The following is a 27,474-nucleotide window of genomic DNA, read 5'->3' as shown; positions in this document are numbered from 1 at the left end:
GTGACCTTGGGCGGATCCATTAGTCTCTCGGCACCTGGTTTCCTATCTGTAAACAACGAGAATACTACCTGCCTTAAAATTGCTTGTAAGGGTTATAACAAGATAATTTGTGCAGAAGCCCTGTGTCTGGAGACTGTGCAGGCCGCACCTGGAGCAGGACAGGGGCAGCCCTCCCTGGGAGGGGCTTCGTCCAGTCTTGGGGGGACGGTTATCACGGTCCCTGCGGTTGTAGTTGTTGCTGCCAGTCACACGTGCATGCGCATGCACACACACGCACACACACGCACACACACGCACACGCATGTACACACGCACACCCGGACTATGTCCCGGCAACCCCGAGGGCAGCAGGACCCCGTGAGGACAGAACTGCATGAACTTGGCTGTGCATTGTGCCTTCCTGGGGTACTTCCAGAAGAGAGTAGAGAAATAAAGAATAAGAGAAGTGAATGCCCTTCCTTTCTCTCTGGTCTTCCCTAGACCTGAAGCCGCTATAACCTCCAGTGGTGATGAAGACCTGTTTCTCACTGGGCAGTTCCAGAAAACCCTTGAGGAACTGGATGAGGAGCTGGAAGGTGAGCGCAACCCTCCATCCCGCTACAGTATGAATGTTGTGTGGCGGTAGACTCCGGTGGTGGTCTTTTTCTGGCCATGCTTGGCATGGCTCCCTGAAGGAAAGTTCGGTGGGAGAAACCCAGTTCCGTCTGAAGAAAGCCTGGGTGTGAGGGGCGGGCCGGTGAGCACAGCTTGGGAAACGCTGGGTGACAGAGACGAACATGTTCCCTAAGACTTCCACCCCTTTGCTTGCTGATGTTTGGTGTATCTCAAAGGGAAATTCAGTACGCACCGCCTCAGCCGCGAACCCGTTTATGGTGGAGTGCTTGCTGTTGTACGGATAGGTTTTGGGGAGATGATACTCTAAGGCCAAAGCAGATGCAGATGATCTCAGTAGACAACCAAGGAATCTTTCAAACAAAGGCACACGCTGATAGTAATCTAGAAAGTAGGTGTTGGCCATGCCTTCAAACAGAAACCAGAAGGAAACAGACTGCAGAGCTGATCCACAGTCTACTCGCCTGTCGGCCTTCTGTCCTCAGAAGATGTACTGGACAGAGTTGAAAAGGCTGAATCGGTCATCCTGTGTCCCTCTGGCTATGACCGCGTGAGCGGCTACATCCCTTAGGGCTAATTCTGAGGTGCCCAGTTAGTCATCTGCCTCTTAAGAAGTTAAGGCGTGAGCACATCACCCCATGTGGTTTGTGGTGCTTCCGAAGAACACGAGTAAGCTGAAGGTCAAAACCCAAAACTCACCTCTGTGTTCCGCGCTGAGACAGCATTTCCAGGGGGCAAAATGTGGTACCTGAATGCCTTACCTTGAGACATCGCGGCTGTGCAGAGCTTCTCCATCGAGCCATCAGAGTTGAGACTTGGGCCCCAGGCATGTGCAGGTGACGAATTGGAATGGCACTTTAAAATGTATGTAAATAACTTACCCAAAAATAACCTCAGGAAAATCAAAGCCAGGGTGTGATTACACTAAGTAATTGGCTTGGGAATCATGCCAGCGATGCCAATCTGTGACTTGTGTTCGTCCTTCTTTGCAGAACTGGAAGAGAGCCCTGAAGCCTGCAGCAGCCTGCCAACCGGCTCTGTGAATGGCGTGTCCCCTCACTGCACGCCAGGAGCCACCATCCCCGAGTGTGATGAGGACACAATCCCAGTCACCTTCATCGGGGAGGTTTCAGATGACCCTGTGGATTCGGGGTTGTCTTCCAATCGAAACAACAATGCTGGTCTAGGGGGCATCATGGGCAGGGAAGCCCCCCCAACGCCACGTCAGGAGGAGAACAGCCAGCAGCGTGGAAGGAGGGCAGAAGTGCCCAGCGCACCCGCTCCTCCCCACGACATCGGGGAAGAACGCAAACCCGCCTCGTCCAACCCCTGTGAGGCTGTGAATCTGAATAAGATGGAGCCCAAGGTGACTTCGGCAGCGTTTCCCCCGCACGGCCCAGATGCAGAGCTGAGTGGCGAGGAGCCTGCCTCCGCTCTCGGTGGGAAGACGCAGGCCAGCAAGACGGCGAGGTCACAGCCAGTGAGGGACAAGGAAGGTGAGGGTATGAATAGTGGCTCAGCACCACCATCCTGGTATCAACGGGGCCAAAGCCCAGGGGGAAGTTATGGACTTAAATATGGCCTCACGACGTATAAAATTGTCCCTCCGAAGTCAGAGATGAGGTGTTACGACAGAGGAGTGTCGCTCTCAACAGGTGCCATTAAGATTGATGAGCTAGGGAATCTGGTGAGTCCCCACGCCGACAGGGGCAAGACCATAGCCCTGTCGCCGTCCGCCCTCGACTTGGAAACCCAGCCCATTGGAAAAGTCAAAGAATTCTGGAGGTCCAACTCCCTAGAGAAACACTTTGGCCAGCCCACAGAGGGCTTCACCAAGAGGACCCCCACTCCCGCCACACCAGGGAAGCCACAGTCTCAAGAAAACAGACTCCGAGCAGAGCCCACCTTCCCAGACCCCAAAGTGACGTCACCCCCACAGCAGTCTGCCCGCCAAGAAGGGGGGGAACATCTGGAGGAGGGCAAAAGCCGGCCACCCATGGCTGCCCCTTGTCACATCAAAGTGCCAGCAGGGAACGCCACGGAAGTCCCATTTCTCAAGCCTCAGAGAAGAACGTCCAGTCAGTACGTGGCCTCTGCCATTGCCAAGCGGATAGGGCCCCAGAAAGCCCACACCGGCCTGGTGAGGAAGCACGGCCATGCCGAGGAGACCCGGGAAGGCGGAGCGCCAGAGCTGGCTGGACAGCCTCCCGCTAGGACAGACGGCACAGCCCCCAGCCCGTACTCAGACACACGCTCCCGTACCTATGGGGGAGCCTCGGCGGTGGGAGCCCAGCCCAGAGCGCAGGTCAGCAGCCCTCCTGGAAAGCTGTCTGCTCCAGACTGTCCTGCTGGCGTCCACAGAAGTCCCTATGTCCCGCCCGTCACAGCTTCCCAGAGGGATCACGTTTCTGTGACGCAGAGCTGGAGCCTCAGTGGAAGGCAAAGCACCAGCAACCCCAGGACCAGCTCAGCATCTGCCCCCACATGCACGCTGGATGGTACAAACCCCCCGCCTGCCCACTCAGGAGACGATCAGACTCCTGGCAGGACCCTGGTGGACGGCTCCAGGTGGGGCCCCATCCACGCCAAGCCTCCTCAGTCTCCGAGAGGGTCCGGCACGAATAACCATGCCAGACAGGAGCCCCTACAACAGGAGGAAAAGCCCAGTTTGTCGTGTGCAGAGGTACACGAGACCGACGGTACGCCGTCCCCCAGCATCTTTGGGCCAAAGAAGAAATTCCGACCCGTGGTCCAGAGGCCCGCACCAAAAGACACGTCGCTGCACAGTGCTCTCATGGAAGCCATCCACTCGGCGGGAGGGAAGGACGGGCTTCGCAAGGTGAGCGGCCGTGTACCTGTCTTTAGGGCGCAGGCTCCCCTTCCACACCCACGCGGGTCCTCGGGGGCCTGGGGGAGGGGCGGGGCCGGCGGAACAATGAGCGGGATGCTCGGGGTTAATTTCCACCAGGAGTTTCTTCGTCTCACTGCCTTAGGGGATTTAGAACCACGAAAGAGACAAAAACAGGTTTGGGGTTGTCCCCACTGCCTTTAAGGCCCTGACTCTCCTGGGGAAAGATGTCGACAATAAAGTGTCCACATCTGGGCCCAAGGGAGCGGAGAGGTAGGGGTGGATCATCCCTGACCTGTTCGTGAACGAAGGCGTGAGTCAGGGAAGACTCAGGCCAGGACCACTCCTACCTGACGTTCCTGCATCTCCGGCAGCTCATACTGTCATTGTTGAGTAGCAATAGGGACACTTTAGGAACTCCCTCCCTAGCCAGGCACTCAGCACCAACGCTCCGCATTGGGAGCCATCTGCTTCATTTTATAGAGGAGGAACTGAGGTAGAGCACTGTCAGGAGAGCAGAAAGCCAGCAGCCATAACCGGGAGCCCGCACACCTGCCCTTTGCTTGTTAGAGGCTCTCAGGTCAATATGCAATCTTAAGTCGCTACGGTTCCATGCAAAAACATTCTTCCTTCTAACACGGGGCTGTATAATCCATCCTAGAGCCCTCAACTGACAGGTAGTGTTTTTGCTCTGAGGCTGTCCTACTTAGCACTTCTCCTTCCGGGTGACGTGTGTCGACACTGTGAATATTCTAGATTGCAGCAGACACCTCCGAGGGAGGGCCCGGGAAGCCGTCCTACACGGAGACCGCGGGCGAGCGCTCCGCACTGCTGTCCGCCATCCGAGGGCACAGCGGTGCCTGCAGCCTGCGGAAGGTAAGAGAAGGGCCTTCCGTGGCAGGATGGGCGCGCACAGCCACTCCCCGGAGCGCCCCACGTGGGTGCCACAGAAGCCGGGGCAGCCCTCCTGTGTCCTAAGCATCTGCTAAGCCACCCTCAGGGTGGGCAACCCAGGACCACTGAGGCTGGCGCGGAGGGGCAGCCCTTGCGTGGGAGAGGCCAGGCATCCGGGAGCGGTCCTCCTCCCTTCCTACCTGCCCACCTGGCACGGAGCGTTTCCCGAGTTCTCGGGCACCCAGCGTGGCTGCAGGGCTATCTCCCCTGGGCGGCAAAGTTGCTGGTCCTCTGGCACTGATCTGGCACGGCCTCAGGAGCCCAGGAGGGCCGGAGCTGAGGGGCAGGACTGCATCCTCCAGCTTCCAGTCGCAGAATCCGAGGAATCGCGTGATGGGTATTTTACTCCCCGACGACTGGTCAGAGTGGTGTGGATGGCCTCCGGGTCTGTCCTCACCTGCCAAGGTGAGGCAGGAGGTCAGGGAGTTCTCAGGAAGGCACGGCAGCCACCCCGCGCCCCGCCATCCGTCGCCGGTTGGGGAACTCAGGCAGCGAGCTCGCACACCTCCCAGGCTTGCTGCGGGCTAAGTGAGGCCGTGGGCGGGTGGGCCCTCCAGAAGACCCTCAGGGATCTTGTCATTGAACCATGTCATCTCCAGGTGTCATCCTTCGCCTCTGAGGAGCTGCGGAGCTTCCGCGATGCCGAGCAGTCATCAGAGCCGCCAGGACTCCGTGACCTTGGCCTTCAGCCCCTGCCCGCCCCACCCCCACCGCCTCCGGCCACCCAGGCTCCCTCCACATCCAGGACGGCGGCCAGGTCCAGCTCAGGCAACCCCGCCCAAGCCAGGCAGGCCCTGATGGACGCCATCCGTTCCGGCACGGGGGCCGCGAGATTGAGAAAGGTGACAGTGCGTGCCCATGTGAGCGTTCGTGTGGGGCCAGCAGGGGGTCAGCAAGGAGCGACACGGCAGGGAGATGGCCGCGGGGAGGGGTGGCTGACAGCCCGCGTCCCTTACCCCAGGGACCAGAGGAGATGGCCCTCAGCGGGTGGGGGGTCGGCCCACAGACTAGCTCCTGGGGACGCAGGGGGTCCCCCCACACGGGTAACCCCTAACTGCATCTCAGCCACCCACTCTGTGGTGCACGGGGGATCTAAGCCGCGTCCTGTAGAGAGCCCATGTCACCCTCGTGGCCCTCAGCCTGGGTTGAGGCTCTCAGCACAATTTGTTTGTTTTGGCTAGCATTATGTTTGAAGTGATTGAGTCTGAAGCCCGTTGGGCAGAGCGCACGCGCTCTGGTTCTGCGGCTCCTACTTGCGTGTGGTCTTACGCTGGTCCGCACATTTGTCACCCTCACGTTCCCCAAAGCAGTGGGGTTTGCACCACGACCACGGTGGGACTCCCAGACTCAAGGACCCTCGGGCCGCGTGGGTTCTGGGATCCGTTTCTCCGCCCATGGATTGATTCTCTGCCCCTGCCCATTTCTGGTGGGTTTGGGGAGTTCTGCTAACGACAGGGAGGCTGGTGACAGGTATTATTTCCCAGGAGACGATCTCCAGATGCTAAGCTCCCGTTTTCACATGGACCTCAAGAGGTCAGTACTCAGATGATCCTCAGTGCATATGGGAAGTGAATGAGGCTCAGACAACCCGAGTGGTTTGGCCTTGGTCCCACAGGACCGGGTGCAGACAGGGCTCAGTTAGGGCACAGAAGGTGCTCGGAAGCAGGTATCCGCTGTGGGAGAGCAGGTGGCCCTCGAGACAGGGCAGAGCTGCTGGTGCTGCTGAGAAGGCAGATGGCTCTCCGGCTGTCCCCCACCCCCCCGGGAGCCTGTGGAAGCAGAGGAGCAGGAAGAAGACCCCCTCCCTGCAGGCAGCAAGCCCAAGACATGATGGGCAGTCCTCACTCAGGCCCAGAGATGCCCAGCGGTGTTACCCAGTGCACTCACAGCCTGACCCCCCACCGCCTGGCGTCTCCCCTGCTCGCAGGTCACCCCCAGGGCTTGTCCCTGTGTGACAGGGAGGCATTCCCGGCTGTGTGCATGCGTGTGGCCCCCGGGAGGGACCCCAGACATCGGCTGTCAGGCCCAATGGCCCCACTGATCCTGGGGTACGAGTTTGAGGTTCTCAGAGTGAAATCCATCTGACATCTCCGCCCTGATTCAGATTTGGGGGCGGGGTGGGAGTTGAGCCGCGGAGCTGCAATTTTCAAGTGTTTGCCAAATGACTTCACCTTCAGATCGGAACTAATTAGCTATGTCAGCCGCGCCTCTACTCTATTTCAGGTAATGCTGAACATACTTGTTTTATTACCACAGACCATACCTGTTTCTTACATATGCCAGTGCATTGACGGATTTCTGGATCTTTCCGGAAGAGCTGTTACCCTGTCCAAGGAGCCTGTGCCCCGAGAGGTGAAAAGCTTGCCTGAGGCTGCACAGCTAGGAGGTGGCAGACCACAGCAAGTCTGACCCTCACGCTCGTGCCTTCTGGAAAGAAAGAAAAAAAACAAGTTTGGGAGTTGTGTGGAGGGGCAAGAAGTTGTGCCGCGAGAAAGGAGGTGGGGATGGGGACAGTGAGGAGAGGAGGACCAGGACCAGAAGGGGCCAGGTGGGCATTGGGGTGGCGCAGCTGGGACCACGAGCATCTGGACCGAAGCTCAGGAGCAGGGTTGCTGCAGGAGAGGTCCTGGGCCGCCAGGTTCCGGCCAGGGGCCGAGGCCAGGCTGTTCTCGCTCACGATCTCTGCTTTCTTTCTGCTGCTTCGAATGGCATTCAGAAGCCTTCATGTTGATTGTTTCTTGGATGAGTAGAAGTGTTGTGACCCGCCTTATCCATCCTGGGAAGGTCTGTGCAATACGTGCTTATATGGCACGGCTGAGACTTTGATGGCCTGAACAGTTTACAAGACGCCCTTGGGCGAAAGTGACCAGGACGAGTGTGACACGGGGGACCATGTCCCTTTGCTCTCTATCACCGCTCTACCCAACTGCGCTGCCGTGTGCGTGGATGACCTCAGGGCTGAACGTACAGGACTAGGTCACTGCTCCACTCAGTGACCCCGGGACCCCTTCACCCCCTTGTACTCTGCCTCTCAGAATCACATAAGACTGGCTGATGGAGATGGGACCTTGAAGGACAGGCAGGCACTGGATGGTCCACGTGCCCGCCTATGTATTTTTCTCACAAGCCAGGTTAGATGGCGCTTCTCTGCTCAGCAGGGACCATGAGGATCTCCGTTGGCTTTGCCACAAATGTGCTCTGGGGTATATGTTATGGCAGGTGAATCTCAGATCATTTGCGCTTTGCTTCTTATTGCTTCTTCTGCTTCCTTTTTCCTTCTGGGCTGTTAGAGTCGTAGAACCTTGAGGAAGATGTGATAACTGCAGGGCTCTGGGGTCCACACAGAGTGGGCTGAGCTCTCTGGGCATGCAGCATGTGCGGATTCTCCTTCACCAGCTCCTGGGTGTTCAGTGAGGGCTCCAGGTCGGGTGTGGCTGAGAGGACTTCGTGGACCCGAGGGATGTTACTGGCCTTCCCAGGGTTGGTGTGAGGGGCTCCCATGCATAAGTCTACCGGCTCCCCTCCTCCAGTTGTCAGTCCAACCTCCTCCTAACTGGGGTGCTCAGGCATTCTGGGAGGATTCTCAGAGAGGCAGGACGTTTGGGGCTAAAACTCAGACGATCGCCTCCCCACCACCTGTAGCATACAAGATTTGCTTTGGCAGGGATGCTACTTACGGTAAAATACCAAAGGGTCGGTTTGACTGACACATAAGGAACAATCACCGTAAAAATGACTGGCGTTGGGGTGTGGACCTGGCTCAGTCAGTTCAGCGTCTGACTCTTGATCTCTGCTCAGGTCTTGATCGCAGGGTCCTGAGTTCAAGCCCTGTGCGGGTCTCCATGCTGGGCGTGGAGTCTATTAAAAAAAAAAAAAAAATGCCTGGCATTTTTCAAGGCAATTAAAAGTACATTTGCCTTCACAGTGTGACGGCAAATTATCTTAATGAGATAATTTCTCTGCCTCTGTGTTTGTGGTGGTCAGAGAAATTTCCAGCTCCAGATCAGAGCATTTGCAGTCCCGCTCTGTCTGCGGGTCCTTCTTCAGGAGCGCACCTGCTCTGCCTGAGTGCAGGGCTCAGACGGACGGCCCAGCACCCACTTCCTTCCCCGACTCCATCCCGCACTCATAGTAACGGGGAGCCTGTCTGCATCTGACAGCCCTCACTGGTCTGTTTTAAATGCATTCTTTTGGGAGCCTGGAATGAACTCCAAGCACCCTCTGCATCTGTGCTTATATTTAAAACACTCACACATCCAACCATCCACTCTGCAAGCATTTCCTGAGAAACCCCCAGGGTCCAGGGCCCATGGTCCTGCTCATGACAGAAAAGTGAACAAGGCAGTGTCTGCACCCTTGTGGGCTCTCAGCCGGAAAGAGAGGGTGTGGAGTCGGTTGTTGACCGTGGGATCTTCTCGCCAAGTTAGGGACGTGATGAAGGCCTCAGAGACACTTCCTTGTGTGCCCTGGCTCTCCTCCAGGCCCAGACAGTCCTAGCCCTGTCACCTTCCTGGGTGTGAAGGCTGTGGCTTCCATCCCATAGACAGGCTAGCGGGGCGCAGACGTCGTGACTTACCCCGGGCCTGAACTGGGTGGGTGCTGCTGCTGAGCCCGGCTCCGTGTGGGCACATTCTTCCAGTGCGGGAATGGACTGATGCCGACCACGTGCATGTCATGACGCTTGGCCTTGACCGTGGACCCCATGAGACATGATCAGACAGGTGACGCTGTCACCGTAAATGCCCAGGAGGCCCCCACGCCAGAACAGAAACCAACAGCGGCAGCACACCTCTTTCCTCCAGGCCAAAAGGTGTCTTCCCTGGAGGGTCAGAGAAGCCACGTTCCCGTGGCCGGGAACAGTGACTTGTGTCAGAACAAGAAACCCAGCGTGAGCCAGAATTCCATCACACGCCAGGTTTGGGCTGCTCGTTCTGTGAACCTGAACAAGGTTTTAGTTAGAGTGGACTAGTTCAGAGGTGCAGAAGGGTCAGTTCCAGCTGCGCTGACCCTTGGCGTGTGATCCTTCTGCCCCGTTCGGATCTACCAGGTGACCGTTTCTTTCTGCAGGGGGCACACAGGGAAGCCTGTCCTGAGAAGCCACCAGTGCAGTGACCCTCAGGGCCCTCACAAACCCTGCCCCCTGTTTTACCAGCTACCCCCCACTCATCCCACACGTGCGTGCATGAAGCACGATCCCTCAGAAAGCCCCCCTCAGTTCACGGGCTGGACTGGCTTCCCCTCTCACAGCTCATGCCAGCTCCCTTAGTATCAAATCACAGCTCTAACTCCTGGAATAACCCGTGCCACATGCTCGGTGCTTGCCCCTCCTACCTGACTATACCCCAGCGCTATGCCCTGTTCCTGGCACCATAGTGGGCACTCAGTACCAGTTACTCAGACGAGGGACAGAGAAAACAAACGCACCCTTTGCCTGCCATGTTTGCCGGCTCCCACCTAGGAACCCAGTGCGTCCCTCATCCGTGAGCCCATCACTCGTCTACTCCATCATCACTAGAACATCTTGCCAAGAATCCACTTCAAGCTGGGAAAAAACCACCGTCTTTTCCTTTGGGAATTTAGAGGAGTTCTGTGCATCCCGAGTCTCCCCTCACTGGTCCCTTTCCCAGTCCGCAGAGTTGGCCAACAGCTCATCAACTCCCCAGAGCTAATCTGTCCCCTCGGAGACGGGAGCTCACCAGCAAGTTCTGCAGCTCTGATGATTCCTTTCCTCCCCCTGGACACCATTTGCCTGTCACCACTGTCCCTTTCATCTCTTTCCATAGAGACATCATTTTCCTTGGCAGGCGAGGAAACAAAATGAAACTTGGATATTTTTACAGCTTTCTGGGTTGGCCTCAAACTCTAAGCTTTGTCCTTTCGTTGATTTTCTTCTTGTCCAACCAAAACAAAAGAGGATCTTTCAGGAAGCAAAACTATCCCTTGCCTCAGCCCAGATAGCAGTCACTTACTGATGTGGCTTAAATTTGGGTCGACGCTAGTGGCCATCAATATGGTTTACGCTACATTTGTGGTTATCTGAACCACCAGGCTCCCTGTTGTGAATTGTGATCTGAGCCAGATCGTTTTAATGCTGTCCTCGTGCAATTTCCATTTTTATACGACACTGAGGAGTTTTTCCTTTCCCCTTCTAAATAGTGTTTTAATTTGCTGAAAACGTTTCAAATCTGGATTCAACCGTTGTATTGATATTGGCGGTGGTGAGCATGCCTTCCGGGTCTCCAACCCAGCCGTCAGTTCAACACTCACCAGCCCAGGGCTCCAGCTCTCTGACACTCAGGTTTCTGGCCTGCCAGGAGAGCACGGGAGGGCCAGCTCCTCCCTCCCGGCTTCACCGTCCTGCCCTAGAACTGCCCCACCAGCCCACAGCCCCACGTACCCTTTGCACCCTGAGAAATTGACCTTAGTAGCATGGAACCGCTCTCCGAAGGTGGCTTCTCCCAGTGTGCCTGGCTTTAGGTGAGAGAGGCACGCCAAGCCATCTCCTGCCCCACCCCAAAACCTTCATTTGGTTATCATCCTAACTCGTCCACTGGAAAGCTCAATGGTGGGGTTGGGGGTGAGTGAAGTACGTGTCAGACCCCAAGACTCGCCCAGACCGCATGCAGAGTCAGACTCCAGAGCGTGCACTCTGAACTCTGCACACGATCTTAGTGTCTATTTTTTTAAAAGTTTTGGTGAATGATATCTTTATTAAGTGTCATTATTTTTTCCATTGTTTTTTAGAGAGAGAGGGAGAATGCATGCAAGCAAGGGGGAGGGGCAAAGGAGAGGGAGAGAGAATCTCAAGCAGACTCCCTGCTGGGCACAGAGCCCGACATGGGACTCGATCTCACCACCCTGAGATCATGACCTGAGCCAAAACCAAGAGTCAGACGCTTAGCCAGCTGAGCCACCCAGGCACCTCTAGTTTTTCTACTTTTATTGATATATAATTAATAGACGGCATTGTATAAGTTTGGGACATACAGCAGAATGACTTGACAATGAAATAATCACAGCAGTAAGTTAACATTCATCATCTCATGGAGACACAAAAAGAAAAAGGTGTTTTTCCCTTGTAATGAGAACTTTTAGGATTTGCTCTCTAAAAAGCTTCCCTCCATGACTTACAGCGGTGTGAGCTGTAGGCATCATGCTGTGCATTATTGCTTGGTATTTCTGTATCTTATAACTGGAAGTTTGTATTGTTTGACCACCTTCATCCAGTTTCCCCTCCCTCCACCCCCTGATTCTCATAACCACAGCTCTGATCTCTTCTTCTATGCATTTGATTTTTTTTAAGATTACACATATAAGTGAGATCATACAGTATTTATCTTTGTCTGACTGACTTCACTTAGCATATCTATCCACCCATCTACCCCCTACACACCCACACAGTTTTATTTTTTATGGATTTTAAAGTAAATTAAAAACACCAGTACACCTCGCTCATAAATAATTTAGTGTGCATATTATGAGACCCTCATACTTTTTATGATTGTTTTTGAGATAAAATGTTTGTACAGTGAAATGCACACACCTTAAGGGCACTATCTGATGAGTACAAAACCCATTTGTACTGTCTTCACCCCCACTGAGTTTGAGTTTGTTTTTTTTTATTTTTTTATTGTTATGTTAATCACCATACATTACATCATTAATTTTTGATGTAGTGTTCCATGATTCATTGTTTGTGCATAACACCCAGTGCTCCATGCAGAACGTGCCCTGCTTAATACCCATCACCAGGCTAACCCATCCCCCCTCCCCCCTCCCCTCTAGAACCCTCGGTTTGTTTTTCAGAGTCCATCATCTCTCATGGTTCCTCTCCCCCTCCGATTCCCCCTCATTCTTCCCCTCTTGCTATCTTTTTTTTTTCTTAACATATATTGCATTATTTGTTTCAGAGGTACAGATCTGTGATTCAACAGTCTTGCACAATTCACTGTGCTCACCATAGCACATACCCTCCCCAGTGTCTATCACCCAGTCACCCCATCCCTCCCACCCCACCCCCCACTCCAGCAACCCTCAGTTTGTTTCCTGCGATTAAGAAATCCTCATATCAGTGAGATCATATGATACATGTCTTTCTCTGACTTATTTCTCTCAGCATAACACCCTCCAGTTCTATCCACGTCGTTCCAAATGGCAAGATCTCATTCCTTTTGATGGCTGCATAATATTCCATTGTAAATATACACCACTTCTTCTTTTTGATATTTTTTTTATTCTTATGTTAATCCCCATACATTACATCATTAGTTTTATTTTTTTTTTATTCTTATCTTAATCCCCATACATTACATCATTAGTTTTAGATGAAGTGTTCCATGATTCATTGTTTGTGCATAACACCCAGTGCTCCATGCAGAATGTGCCCTCCTCAATACCCACCACCAGGCTAACCCATCCTCCCACCTCCCTCCCCTCTAGAACCCTGTTTGTTTTTCAGAGTCCATCGTCTCTCATGGTTCGTCTACCCCTCCGATTTCCCCCGCTTCATTCTTCCCCTCCCGCTACCTTCTTCTTCTTTTTTTTTTTCTTAACGTATATTGCATTATTTGTTTCAGAGGTACAGATCTGAGATTCAGCAGTCTTGCACAATTCACAGCGCTTACCAGAGCACATACCCTCCCCAGTGTCTATCACCCAGTCACCCCATCCCTCCCACCCCACCCCCCATTCCAGCAACCCTCAGTTTGTTTCCTGCAATTAAGAATTCCTCATATCAGTGAGATCATATGATACATGTCTTTCTCTGTTTGACTTATTTCACTCAACATAATACCCTCCAGTTCCATCCACGTCATTGCAAATGGCAAGATCTCATTCCTTTTGATGGCTGCATAATATTCCATTGTATATATATATACCACCTCTTCTTTATCCATTCATCTGTTGATGGACATCTTGGCTCTTTCCACAGTTTGGCTATTGTGGACATTGCTGCTATAAACATCAGGCAGCATGTACCCCTTCGGATCCCTACATTTGTATCTTTGGGGTAAATACCCAGTAGTGCAATTGCTGGATCATATGGTAGCTCTATTTCCAACTTTTTGAGGAACCTCCACACTGTTTTCCAGAGTGGCTGCACCAGCTTGCATTCCCACCAATAGTGTAGGAGGGTTCCCCTTTCTCCGCATCCCTGCCAACATCTGTCATCTCCTGACTTGTTCATTTTAGCCATTCTGATTGGTGTGAGGTGGTATCTCATTGAGGTTTTGATTTGGATTTCCCTGATGCCGAGCGATGTTGAGCACTTTTTCATGTGTCTGTTGGCCATTTGGATGGCCTCTTTGGAAAAATGTCTGTTCATGTCTTCTGCCCATTTCTTGATTGGATTCTTTGTTCTTTGGGTGTTGAGTTTGATGAGTTCTTTATAGATTTTGGATACCAGCCCTTTATCTGATATGTCATTTGCAAATATCTTCTCCCATTCTGTCGGTTGTCTTTTGGTTTTGTTGACTGTTTCTTTTGCTGTGCAAAAGCTTTTTATCTTGATGAAATCCCAATAGTCCATTTTTATCCTTGCTTCCCTTGCCTTTGGTGATGTTTCTATAGGAAGAAGTTGCCACAGCAGAAGTCGAAGAGGTTGCTACCTGTATTCTCCTTTAGGATGTTGATGAACTCCTGTCTCACATTTAGGTCTTTCAACCATTTGAGTCTATTTTTGTGTGTGGTATAAGGAAATGGTCCAGTTTCATTCTTCTGCGTGTGGCTATCCAATTTTCCCAACACCATTTGTTGAAGAGACTGTCTTTGTTCCATTGGACATTCTTTCCTGCTTTGTCGAAGATTAGTTGACCATAGAGTTGAGGGTCCATTTCTGGGCTCTCTATTCTGTTCCATTGATCTATGTGTCTGTTTTTCTGCCAGTACCATACTGTCGTGATGTGATGACAGCTTTATAATAGAGGTTGAACTCCGGAATTGTGATGGTGCCAGCTTTGCTTTATTTTTCAACATTCCTCTGGCTATTCATGGTCTTTTCTGGTTCCATACAAATTTTAGGATTCCTTGTTCCATTTCTTTGAAAAAAGTGGATGGTATTTTGATGGGGAATGCATTGAATGTATAGATTGCTCTAGGTAGCATTGACATCTTCACAATATTTGTTCTTCCAATCCATGAGCATGAAACGTTTTTCCATTTCTTTGTGTCTTCCTCAATTTCTTTCATGAGTATTCTATAGTTTTCTGAGTACAGATCCTTTGCCTCTTTGGTTAGATTTATTCCTAGGTATCTTATGGTTTTGGGTGCAATTGTAAATGGAATCGACTCCTTAATTTCTCTTTTTTCTGTCTTGTTGTTGGTGTATAGGAATGCCACTGATTTCTGTGCATTGATTTTATATCCTGCCACATTACTGAATTCCTGTATGAGTTCTAGCAGTTTTGGGGTGGAGCCTTTTGGGTTTTCCACATAAAGTATCATATCATCTCAAAGAGTGAGAGTTTGACTTCTTCTTTGCCGATTTGGATGCCTTTGATTTCTTTTTGTTGTCTGATTGCTGTGGCTAGGACTTCCAATACTATGTTGAATAGCAGTGGTGATAGTGGACATCCCTGCCGCGTTCCTGACCTTAGGGGGAAAGCTCTCACTTTTTCCCCATTGAGAATGATATTCGCTGTAGGGTTTTCATAGATGGCTTTTATGATATTGAGGTATGTACCCTCTGTCCCTATACTCTGAAGAGTTTTGATCAAGAAAGGATGCTGTACTTTGTCAAATGCTTTTTCTGCATCTATTGAGAGGATCATATGATTCTTGTTCTTTCTTTTGTTAATGTATTGTATCACGTTGATTGATTTGCGGATGTTGAACCAACCTTGCAGCCCAGGGATAAATCCCACTTGGTCGTGGTGAATAATCCTTTTAATGGACTGTTGGATCCTATTGGCTAGTATTTTGGTGAGAATTTTTGCATCCATGTTCATCAGGGATATTGGTCTGTAATTCTTTTTGATGGGGTCTTTGTCTGGTTTTAGGATCAAGGTAATGGTGGCCTCATAAAATGAGTTTGGAAGTTTTCCTTCCATTTCTATTTTTTGGAACAGTTTCAGAAGAATAGGTATTAATTCTTCTTGAAATGTTTGGTAGAATTCCCTTGGGAAGCCATCTGGCCCTGGGCTTTTGTTTGTTGGGAGATTTTTGATGACTGCTTCAATTTCCTTAGTGGTTATAGGTCTGTTCAGGTTTTCTATTTCATCCTGGTTCAGTTTTGGTAGTTGATACATCTCTAGGAATGCCTCCATTTCTTCCAGGTTATCGAATTTGCTGGCATAGAGTTGCTCATAATATGTTCTTATAATTGTTTGTATTTCTTTGGTGTTGGTTGTGATCTCTCCTCTTTCATTCATGATTTTGTTGATTTGGGTCATTTCTCTTTTCTTTTTGATAAGTCTGGCCAGGGGTTTATCAATCTTGTTAATTCTTTCAAAGAACCAGCTCCTAGTTTCGTTGATCTGTTCTACTGTTCTTTTAGTTTCTATTTCATTGATTTCTGCTCTGATCTTTATGATTTCTCTTCTCCTGCTGGGTTTAGGCTTTATTTGCCGTTCTTTCTCTAGCTCCTTTAGGTGTAGGGTTAGGTTGTGTATTTGAGACCTTTCTTGTTTCTTGAGAAAGGCTTGTATTGCTATATACTTTCCTCTTAGGACTGCCTTTGTTGCATCCCAAAGATTTTGAACAGTTGTGTTTTCATTTTCATTGGTTTCCATGAATTTTTTAAATTCTTCTTTAATTTCCTGGTTGACCCATTCATTCTTTAGTAGGATGCTCTTTAGCCTCCATGTATTTGAGTTCTTTCCAACTTTCCTCTTGTGATTGAGTTCTAATTTCAAAGCATTGTGGTCTGAAAATACGCAAGGAATGATCCCAATCTTTTGCTACCTGTTGAGACCTGATTTGTGACCTAGGATGTGATCTATTCTGGAGAATGTTCCATGGGCACTAGAGAAGAATGTGTATTCCATTGCTTTGGGATGGAATGTTCTGAATATGTCTGTGAAGTCCATTTGGTCCAGTGTGTCATTTAAAGTCTTTATTTCCTTGTTGATCTTTTGCTTAGATGATCTTTCCATTTCAGTGAGGGGGGTGTTAAAGTCCCCCACTATTATTGTATTGTTGTCAATGTGTTTCTTTCCTTTTGTTATTAATTGCCTTATGTAATTGGCTGCTCCTATGTTAGGGGCATAGATATTTACAATTGTTAGATCTTCTTGTTGGATAGACCCTTTAAGTAGGATATAGTGTCCTTCCTCATCTCTTATTACAGTCTTTGGTTTAAAATCTAATTTGTCTGATATAAGGATTGCCACCCCAGCTTTCTTTTGGTGTCCATAAACATGGTAAATGTTTTTGCACCCCCTCACTTTCAATCTGGGGGTCTCTTTGGGTCTAAAATGAGTCTCTTGCAGATGACGGCATATTGATGGGTCTTGTTTTTTAATCCAATCTGATAGCCTGTGTCTTTTGATTGGGGCATTTAGCCCATTTACATTCAGGGTAACTATTGAAAGATAGGAATTTAGTGCCATTGTATTGCCTGTAAGGTGACTGTTACCGTCTATTGTCTGTGTTCCTTTCTGGTCTATGTTGCTTTTAGGCTCTCTCTTTGCTTAGAGGACCCCTTTCAATATTACTTGTAGGGCTGGTTTCGTGTTTGCAAATTCTTTTAGTTTTTCTTTGTCCTGGAAGCTTTTTATCTCTCCTTTTATTTTCAATGACAGCCTAGCTGGATATAGTATTCTTGGCTGCATATTTTTCTCATTTAGTGCTCTGAATATATCCTGCCAGTCCTTTCTGGCCTACCAGGTCTCTGTGGATAGGTCTGTTGCCAGTCTAATGTTTCTACCATTGTAGGTTACATATCTCTTGTCCCGAGCTGCTTTCAGGATTTTCTCTTTGTCTCTGAGACTCGTAAGTTTTACTATTAGATGTCGGGGTGTTGACCTATTTTTATTGATTTTGAGAGGGGTTCTCTGTGCTTCCTGGATTTTGATGCCTGTTTACTTCCCCAAATTAGGGAAGTTCTCTGTTTTTTTTTTTTTTTAAGATTTTATTTATTTATTTGAGACAGAGAATGAGAGAGAGAGAGCACATGAGAAGGGGGAGGGTCAGAGGGAGAAGCAGGCTCCCCACCGAGCAGAGAGCCCGATGCGGGACTCGATCCAGGGACTCCAGGATCATGACCTGAGCCGAAAGCAGTCGCTTAACCAACTGAGCCACCCAGGTGCCCAAGTTCTCTGTTTTAATTTGCTCCAATATACCTTCTACCCCTCTCTCTCTCTCTTCTTCTTCTGGGATCCCAATTATTCTAATTTTGTTCCGTCCTATGGTATCGCTTATCTCTCAAATTCTGCCCTCATGATCCAGTAGTTGCTTATTTCTCTTTTTCTCAGCTTCTTTATTTTCCATCATTTGGTCTTCTATATTACTGATTCTCTCTTCTGCCTCATTTATCCTAGCAGTTAGCACCCCCATTTTTAATTGCACCTCATTAATAGCCTTTTTGATTTCAACTTGGTGAGATTTTAGTTCTTTTATTTCTCCAGAAAGTGTTTCTCTAATAACTTCCATGCTTTTTTCAAGCCTAGCTAGTATCTTTAAAGTGATGATTCTGAACTCTAGATCCGACATCGTACTAATGTCCATATTGAGTAGGTCCCTGGCAGTCGGTACTACCTCTTGTTCTTTTTGTTGAGGTGATTTTTTCCATCTTGTCATTTTGTCCAGAGGAGAATAGGTGAATGAGAGAACAAAATGCTAACAGGGTAACAGCGTCCCCAGAAAATATACTCTAAATAAATCAGAAAAGACCTGAAGCTGGGGGAAAAGAAAGGGAAAGAGAGAAAAAAGAAAAAGGAAAAAAAAAGAAAAAGAAAAAGATAAAAACAAACAAAAACAGAACAAAACAAAAAAAGACAGAATATGATCAAATATGATCAGGCTGGTGCATAGATCAGTGCCACGCACTAGATTTTGGGTGTATTTTGATCTGTTAGAAGAAAGTGCCTCCCAAAATTTTAAAGAAAGAAAAACAATATATGTACAAAAATAAGGGTTGATATGATGAAGGGATGGAATATGACTGTAAAGATGAAAATTATAAAAATTTTATAAAAGGAATTGATAAGAGGTTGTTTGAAAAAAGAAAGAAGAGGATTTAAAAAAAAAAAAAGAACAGAAAGGGAGAGAATATGATCAGGCAGGAGAGTAGAACAAAGCCATACACTAGAGATTTAGGGTATATTTTGATCTGTTAGAAGAAACTGTATCTCAAAATTTTAAAGAGAGAACAACTATATATATATGCCAAAAATAAGGGTAACTACTATGAAGGGATAGAGTATGACTCTAAAAATGAAAAATAAAAATGTTTTTTAAAAAAGGGATTGATAAGATGTTGGTTGAAAAAGGGAAAAAGAAAAATTTTTTTAAAAAGTTAAAAAAATATTAACTTTGAAAGACTAAAGAATCATGGTAAAAAAGCCATGGATTCTCTGTGCATTATTCCCCTAGTGCTGGAGTTCTGCCGTTCTCATTGATGGGTAAACTTGGTCTTGGCTGGCTGTTCTCGCTGATCTTCTGGGGAGGGGCCTTTTGCCGTGGTTTCCAAATGTCTCTGCCGGAGGCGGAATTGCCCCGCCCTTGCCCCCTCCCGGCTGAGTAATGTGCTCGGGTTTGCTCTCTGGGGCTTTTGTTCCCTGCGAGCTTTCCGTACAACTTTGGAGGCGGAGAGTGAAAATGGCGGCCTCCCAATCTCCGCCTCAGAGGAGCCGAGAACTCGGGGCCCCGCTCCTCAGTGAGCCCCCAGAGAAAAGCCGTCAGTCACTCCCGGCTCCCCGGTCTCCAGCTGCACTCCGTGCTCACCCGGCCTGTGACCGCGCTTTTCTATCTCTGGCACCCGACCCCGGGTGGAGTCTCCAAACCCAGCAGATCCCGCGCCACTCCTCCTGGGGGAGGAAGGTGAGTCTCCCCGGATCTGCCGCTTGTTGGGTCCCTGCTGGAGGGGCAGTGGCCCGACTGTGCCGCGGATCACGGTTTATGGCCACCCCGAGCTGAGAGCCCGCGCCTGGGCTCCGCCTCTGCAGCCGGCTTCCCTGCTCCGATACCTGGGAGCTCTGCCACACTCAGGCACCCCCGGTCTTTCTGTGACCCGTGGGTCCTGAGACCACACTGTCCCGGAGGGTTCCACCCCCCGCTTAGCCACCAGAGTGACGTCCCTCAGCGGAGCAGACTTTTAAAAGTTCTGATTTTGTGCTCCGTGGTTCTATCACTTGCCAGAAGTGGCCGCCGGAGGCCCCTCCCCCGCCGTCTATCCTCCCGAATATCGCCTCGGATTCACTTCTCCGCACGTCCTACCTTCCAGAAAGTGGTCGCTTTTCTGATGAGAGAGTTGTTGCTATTCTTTTCTTCGATCTCCTGTTGAGTTTGTAGGTGTTCAGAATGGTTTGATCCCTATCCAGCTGAATTCCTGGGACCAGACGAAATCCAGGTCTCCTTCTCCTCCGCCATCTTGCTCCATCCCCTTAGTTTGGTTTTGGACGAGTATTGGGGAAGAATAAAACTGAAATAGTTACTTTAAATTCCCGGTTCTCAGGAGATGTGTGTTTATATACACATATGTGCACATATTTGGGAGTGATTTATGGCAGCTTGCTTTTTCTAGCCCAAAGGAGGAGTATCACTGGCATGGCTGCATGTGGGCTGGTTAGAGAAGGGAAAGCTTGGGACAAGCCTGGAGAGGGGACAAAATAGAAGACACGGGGCTAGCCCAGAGCAGAGGACATGGACCAGTCTATACCTCTGGCAGAGCAATAGGAAAAGGAGTAAAACAAAGCTTTTCAAATATGTTCACCTCTCACCTGTTTGAATCTCTGGGAATGCCTGCTAATGGCCAAGATGAAGTTTCAGGGACTGGAATTGCCATCCCACCTGAGATAACCAAAAACTCAGACAAAATGTAAGAAACAATGTTTTTTTTGAAGTCACTGGACAGCAGGCAACAAGGAACAGGACCCCCGAAAGATAGGAAGCTTCCCGGCCATCATACAAGCAGAGGAAATCAGCAGTGGCCAGCAGACTCCCTGAGTTGGGGAGCAGAGCTGAGAGTCTGGGGTCACTGAGGAGGCTAAGGTGTGCAGCACAGAGTCCTGAACAGCAGATTACAGCATGGAGAGAGAATTCCGGAGGCCTGCAGAGGGTCCTCCTCTGGAATAATCAGTGCAGTGCTGGTGGGCACATGCATGTGAGGCCGGGACAGAGCCACGTGGTAGTGTAAGAAGGAGCAGCACCTGGAGCTCACACAGCCAGACTGGGAGTCTCTGTGTGGCTCTCACACTGCACAGCACATCTTCACATCAACGCCCGAAACCATCAAAGTGTTTCCACATAACTGCCTCCCAGAATAAAGCTCAAGAATATTTGTAGGAATGCAAAAATATCCAGCACCCAATGAGGCAAAATTGACAGTATCCAGCATCCAATCAAATATTACCATTGCCACAAACAGGCAGAAGGATATGAAACACTGTATGCTCAAAATGAATCGATGAAAACCTCCCTAAAATAGACACAGATGTTAAAGTTGGCAGATGAGAATATGGAAACAGTTAATATAATTATATTTAAAGAATCCAAATATTACAGTGTATGTTCTGTGACCACAACAGGATTAAATTAGAAATCAATAACAAAATGATCTCTGGAAAATCCCAAATACTTGAAAACTAAATAATACAACTCTTAAACACCCATGGGTCAAAGAAAAAAAACTCAAAAGGGGAATTGCAAACTATTTTGGACCAAATGTAAATTTAAACACAATATAAAGTGTGTTTGCTGCTATAAAATCAGTACTTGGGGGAGAACCATATAGCACCACATCTCCATAAAGAAGAAAGACTACATAGGGCGCCTGGGTGGCTCAGTCGTTGAGCATCTGCCTTCGGCTCAGGTCATGATCCCGAGGTCCTGGGATCGAGCCCCGCATTGGGCTCCCTGCTCAGCGGGAAGCTTGCTTCTCCCTCTCCCACTCCCCCTGCTTGTGTTCCCCCTTTCGCTATACCTCTCTCTGTCAAATAAATAAAATCTTAAAAAAAAAAAAAAAGGAAGAAAGACCACAGATGAATGTCCTCACTTCCACTTTAAGAAACTAGAAAAAGAAGAGTAAAAATTAAACCTGGAGTGAGCAGAAGAAAATAAATCATAAAGGTCAGAGCAGAAATCAGTGAAATAAAAAAGAAAAAAGAATAAAGCAAAATCAATTAAACCAACACTTACTCTTTCATAAGACCGATAAAGGTGATCAACCTCTAGCCAGACTTATCAGGAAAAAGAAAGAAGACAATTTATCAGGATCCAGAAAGAGGGACGTAATATCACTACAGATTCTACAGATAGTAAAAGGATAATAAGGCAACATTATGAACAACTTTATGCAATAGATGAAATCTTTGAAAGACCCAAACTATCAAAGCTCACTCAAAAGGAAATAGATAACCCAAGTAGCCCTGTATCTATTAAAGAAATTTAATTACAAGTAAGAAATCTTCCCCCACCCATACACACCCAAAAAAACAAAGCACTGCCACCCATCCCCGGTGACTTCACTGGTGAGTTCTATCAAACATACAACATTCACCAAGCAGCACATCCAAATTTTCTAGAAATTTTGTTCAGAATTTCCTGAGGAGGAGCGATGACTCCCCAACTCATTCTACAAAGATAATATTACCTTGATACCAAAACCAGATAAAGATACCTGAAGGAAAGAAAATTATAGAGCAATAGTCCTCACGAATATAGATGCAAAAAAAAAAACAAAAAAACAAAACACCTAAATTGAAATTTAGCAAATCAAATCCAACTATATGTTAAAAGAGTAACATCATGTTCAAGTGGGGTTTAGCTCAACAATGCAAGGTTGGTTTGATATTTGAGAAAAAGTCCTCATATTAACAAACTAAAAAAGAGAAAAACCCTGATAATCTCAATAGATACATTAAAAGAATTTGGCAATTCAATATCCATTTCTGATAAAAACTTCTGTAAAGTAGGAAAAGAAAAAACTGATAAAAGGCATCAATGGAAAACCCACAGCCAACATCTTAGATAATGATGGAAGAGCAAATACTTTCCCCTAGAATCAGAAACAAAGCAAGAATGTCTGCATTCTATTCAACATTGTACTGGAGGTGCTAACCATTGTAAGTAGGCAAGGGAGGGAGGGAAGGAAGGAAGGTAGGAAGGAAGGAAGAGGGGAAGGAATGCATCCCTATTGCGAAGAAAAGAATAAAGCTCTTTTTACAAACCATGTGATGGTCTAGGTTAGAAAACCCAATGGGAACTATAGATAGATTCTAAGTTTTTTAAGTAAGTCTGACAATGTTATAGGATACAGCAGCATTACAAATACAGCTGTATTTCTAAGTATTAGTAGTGAACAATCAGAAATTGGATTTTTTAAAATAATAATTTTCAAGAACATCACAAATATTAATACTTAGGGATGAATTTGACCAAAGATGTACACACCACAAAGCATTGCTGAGAGAATTTCAAGAAACCTAAATAAATAGGTGGATAGCTCCTATTTTGAAAACTCAGTATGGCTATGCTCCCCAGATTGAACTGTAAATTCAGTGTAACCCCATTCAATATCCCAGTAGGCTTTTTGTAGAAATTGACAGGCTGTGTCTAAAATTGCGATAATAATGCAAAGACCTAGAAAAAGATTCAAGTCGGTGGACTACTACTTCTTCATTTCAATACTTATAATAATGCCAGAGTAATTCAGACAGTCTGGTAACTGACATCAAATAGGTCAATGGAAGAGAATAGAGAGCCCACAAATAGACCCATGTATTTAGAGAACTGATTTTTGACAAAGGTATAGAGGCAATTCAGTGGAGAAAGGACAATTTGTTTTTGTTTTTGTTTTTGTTTTTTTTTCAAAAATGGCATTGCAACCATTAGATATTCCTATGCATGATAATTAACTTTGATCCATACATCGCATAAGGTAATGTAACTCAAAATTAATTATATATCTAAATCTGAAACTAAAAACTATAACATTTCTAGATGAAAACATAGGAGAAAATCTTTGTGACCTTGGCTTAGGCAAAAATGTCTTGGATTTGAAACCAAAAGCACAATCCATAAAAAGGGCAAACTGATAAATTGGATTTCATCAAAGTTAAAACCTTCTGCCCTTCACAAGAGCATACTATTAAGAGAATGAAAATACAAGCCTCATACTATGACTACATATTGGCAAGGCATTTATTTGATAAAGGACATATATTTAGAATTCATAAAGAAAATGTAAGAAAGCAAACAAGTCAATAAATGGTCAAGATATTTGAATAAACACTTAAAGAAGATATACAGATGCAAATAAGCATATGAAAAGAAGCTCCACATATTGATCATTATTGAAACACAAGTTAAAACCACAAGATACCCACTACATACCTACTAATATGGCTACAATTTTAGTAGAAAATGACAGTACAGGATATCGACAAGATGTAGAGCAACTGGAACTCTCAAGACCTATTAGTGGGAATGTAAAATGGTGCAACTACTTTGAAATGTAGTTTGGCACTTTCTTCAAGAGTTACAGCTGCACCTACCATGTGGTCCAGCCATCCTGCTCCTAGGTATTTACCCAAGAGAAATGAAACATACATAAATACAAAGACTTGTATTCGCATGCAATATTCATAGCAGTTTTATTTGTAGTTCCCTCAAACTGGAAACTGTTTAGCCTTAGCCTTTTTTTTTTTTAAAGATTTATTTATTTGAGAGAGAGCATGCCCTCAAGTCGGGGGAGGGGTAGAGGGAAAGGGAGAATCTTAAGCAGACTCCACGCTGAGCGCAGAACCTGACACGGGGCTCAATCTCACAACCCTGAGATCATAACGTGAGCCAAAATCAAGCGTCAGACGCTCAACCGACTGAGCCACCCAGGTGCCCCTAATCTTAGCCTTTAAAGCCGTTGAAATATCTCCTTCGAAACTGTACAAATCAGGCTTTCTACAGTTGGACAGGAGGATGCAGGGCGAAGCTAAGAGTGAAAGTTTGAGCTTGTGCATTCACTCATTCATGCCATAAATACTGAGTACTCAGTAAGTTCTGTGCCCAGAGGAGGGAGTGAGAGTCCCATGGTTCATCCTCAAGGAGCCTCTCTGCAAAAGTGAGGGAGCAGGGAGTCTGGGACACAGGAGCAGACTGGGGTAGCTGACAGAACGAGGGGTGATTGCATCAGCCCTGACAAGGACTGGGGTCAGGAGAGCCTCTCTCTGGAGATAGTATGAACACCTGTTCCCGAAGGACTCAAAGCTTTCCAGCTGGAAAGGCGCATCCCCAACAGAGAAACCCCACATGCAAAACCTGTCCAGAGGAGGGAAAGACCCCAGCAGATCCCAGAAGCTAGGAGGGGCTCAGGGAGCCCTGGGGCCTGGGGGCAGCTGACGGCTCTGGCAGATGTACCATAGCCCTCCAGTGGGTTCATACTTTCTTTTCTGAAAAAGAACTGGCAAGAGCAAGTCACTGGAAGTGTTTAAGCGTGTTTGTGTTCCAGAAATGTTCTCCTTGGGGCAGTAAGTAGAATAGGTATCAATGTAGAAACCCGTGAGGGAAGAGTAATGGCAAGGATGTTCTTGCACTGAGCTCCGTAGCACCCGGATCTGTGCGCCCTGGGCCAACCCCATTGGCTCATCCAGGTCCCGCGAGTAACTGTGGTTCTCTCTACTGCAGGTGCCCTTGCTCGTGTAAATCATTGAGAAGATCAGATTGTGGCAGAAACCCACCTGTGAGCCAACCACAGTCACCACTGGAGGACGCCGCGTGGCAGGGGGCATCGGGATTTGGTGCACTTTCTTGTCTATAGGCCAAACTCACACAATTGATTTTCAGTCCTGCAAAATGTTTCCAAGGGAGGGCGAGATGCTGCTCAGCCGTGCAGCTTGTTGTGTGCCAAGGAAACATGTTTGCCCCTGAATATTTAAAGTTGCCAATAAACTATTCTTGTTGGCAGGTTAATGGGGATATGAATGCTGGAGTCCAACACTACACTGAATTATGGTGACCTTAGACTGATTCTGGACCTTTGAGATTTTACCACATAGAGATGGTTAAGACCATTTAGCTGTTCGAAATCTTTTGAATTCTAAGGAAATACGTATAAACCAATTGAAACAATCTGAATGTAATACACTCTGTGATGTTTTGGTAATAAGAAAGGAGCAGAAGATGACTGTTGCATAATGAAACCATTGGATTTTTATCCTACAAAAATGTGGGGTTACAACCTCACAGAGGGTCACAGACCATGATCTGACCAACTAAACTTTTAGAAAATCAACGGTTATCACCCACAATATGATCACACCTGATGTCTGGACAGGCGTTTCTGATTCTCCGAGGGTGACAGTGACAGAGATCATAAAGTCATTGGTGTGGACGGTCAGTGCCCCACTTTGCAGGCATCCCCAGTGGGCTGGGAAGTAGAATGAGCCCTTCCCGCTCCGTCCCGGGAGGGCTGTGTATGGAGCCCGGTGACTGCCCTGAGAACCTTCCGAAATCCTGCACGGGGCCAAGAGCAGGGACACTGGATGGATGTCTTGTGTGTCGCCATGATCAGATCAAAACTGTGCTGGTATTTCATGGTTTGGGTTCAGTCTGGGCGTTTTTACCCTATGGATCAGTGGCACCCCTGTATCATATGGAAGGCTTTTCTTAGCACCTGGTATTCTGCCACTGGTATTTATAATGTTTAGACACAGTGCTAGTTTTTCACTTCTCTCTGTAAAGCCTTTTGTTACATTGAAAAGAGATCTTTAAGAGATGAATAGAAATCAAGAGGAGTTCATGAAATAAAATCTCTATCTTAATGGAACAACTAATATAGTGAGATCATTTTAACATTTCACATCTGTTTCAGATCGAGGCGTCACATAGAATGGAAACTTTACTCTGCATTGTCTGATGCTAGATGTTCACCTTCCCAGAGTGGCAAGAGCATCAGCCTATCTCTCTTAAACCACATGTCTCTATGTGTCTTTTAGTGCCACAAATAAAAGAAAATGAAACTGTAGCCATTGTGTGAATTTCATGACTTTATGCCACAGTCTGTTTGGATGCCCTTATTCCAGAGTAGAAAGGAGAGATTCGGTCATTCGATGAATAAATATTCATGACTGCCTGCTACACTCCTCTGGGCAGCAGAAAGCAAAACAGACAAGAATGCCTGTCCTCGTGGAGTTTACTTTACAGGGGAGGAGACAGACCATGAGCAACATAGGTAAGCTAAATATTGAGTATATTTAGAAGCTGATAGTGTGTAGGAGAAAATCAAGAAAAGGGATGTAGAGTGAAATAGGGTGATGAAGAGAGTCCTCAGTGATACAGTGATGTTTGAGTAAAACCCTGAAGGAAATGAGAGAGCAGACCATGGGTGGATGCATAACTGGCTAGGGAAAGAGCAAGTGCAAAGGCCCTGTGGCAGAATTTGCCCAGCGTGTTGGAGGAACCAGGGGGACAGTGTGAAACATGGGTGGTCATGCAAAAATATGGAGTTTTCCAGCCTCTGACCCCCTGGCCTTGCACACAACTCAGTGCTGCATTTCCCAGAGCCACCTTGCTCCCCAGCCAGAGCAAGAGAGGAGCAGAGGCATTGGGCCCAGAAGTGGGCCTCGAGGATGAGAAAGGTTGTCCAGTCGAGGGCACCCCATCACTGGTTCCTTTTTCTCCTGAGGGAAGGGATCAATTTTTACTAAATTGACTCTTTGTTGAAATTGTGTTACGTCCTGCATCTCTAGCTGCACTCAAGCCTTGGGTTTTGAGCTGTGGAACAGGGACCAAGACAGCCTTCTGGATCATGCTATAGTCTTTCCACAGTGTTTTCACAACTGTTCTTGGTTGTTCTCACTAAACCTGAGTGCTGGCGAGATGCCATTTTCCAGATGAGGAAACAGGTCCAAGAAGAGGGAGCAGCTAATGGAGCAACTCGATTACATGCCTCTCATTCTAGGCTCCCC

At 47.7% G+C, this 27,474-nt stretch overlaps 1 protein-coding gene across 1 annotated transcript in view; it reads left to right on the top strand.

The window, feature by feature from the left end:
• COBL (cordon-bleu WH2 repeat protein) overlaps nt 1–26,531 on the top strand; it is a 289,484-nt gene extending 262,953 nt beyond the window's left edge. The window contains exons 10-14 of the mRNA XM_044920215.1: nt 481–575; nt 1,605–3,451; nt 4,217–4,336; nt 5,014–5,256; nt 25,193–26,531. Of these exons, the coding sequence (XP_044776150.1) occupies nt 481–575; nt 1,605–3,451; nt 4,217–4,336; nt 5,014–5,256; nt 25,193–25,210 (2,323 nt within the window). The 3' untranslated portion in view covers nt 25,211–26,531. The remainder of the gene's footprint in view (nt 1–480; nt 576–1,604; nt 3,452–4,216; nt 4,337–5,013; nt 5,257–25,192) is intronic.
• The last annotated feature ends 943 nt before the right edge of the window (nt 26,532–27,474 follow it).

The sequence above is a fragment of the Neomonachus schauinslandi genome, chromosome 12 (genome assembly GCF_002201575.2).
Source record: "Neomonachus schauinslandi chromosome 12, ASM220157v2, whole genome shotgun sequence".
NCBI lineage: Eukaryota > Metazoa > Chordata > Mammalia > Carnivora > Phocidae > Neomonachus > Neomonachus schauinslandi.
The sequence above is the reverse complement of the archived record's forward strand: the minus strand, read 5'-3'. Positions and strand labels throughout refer to the sequence as shown.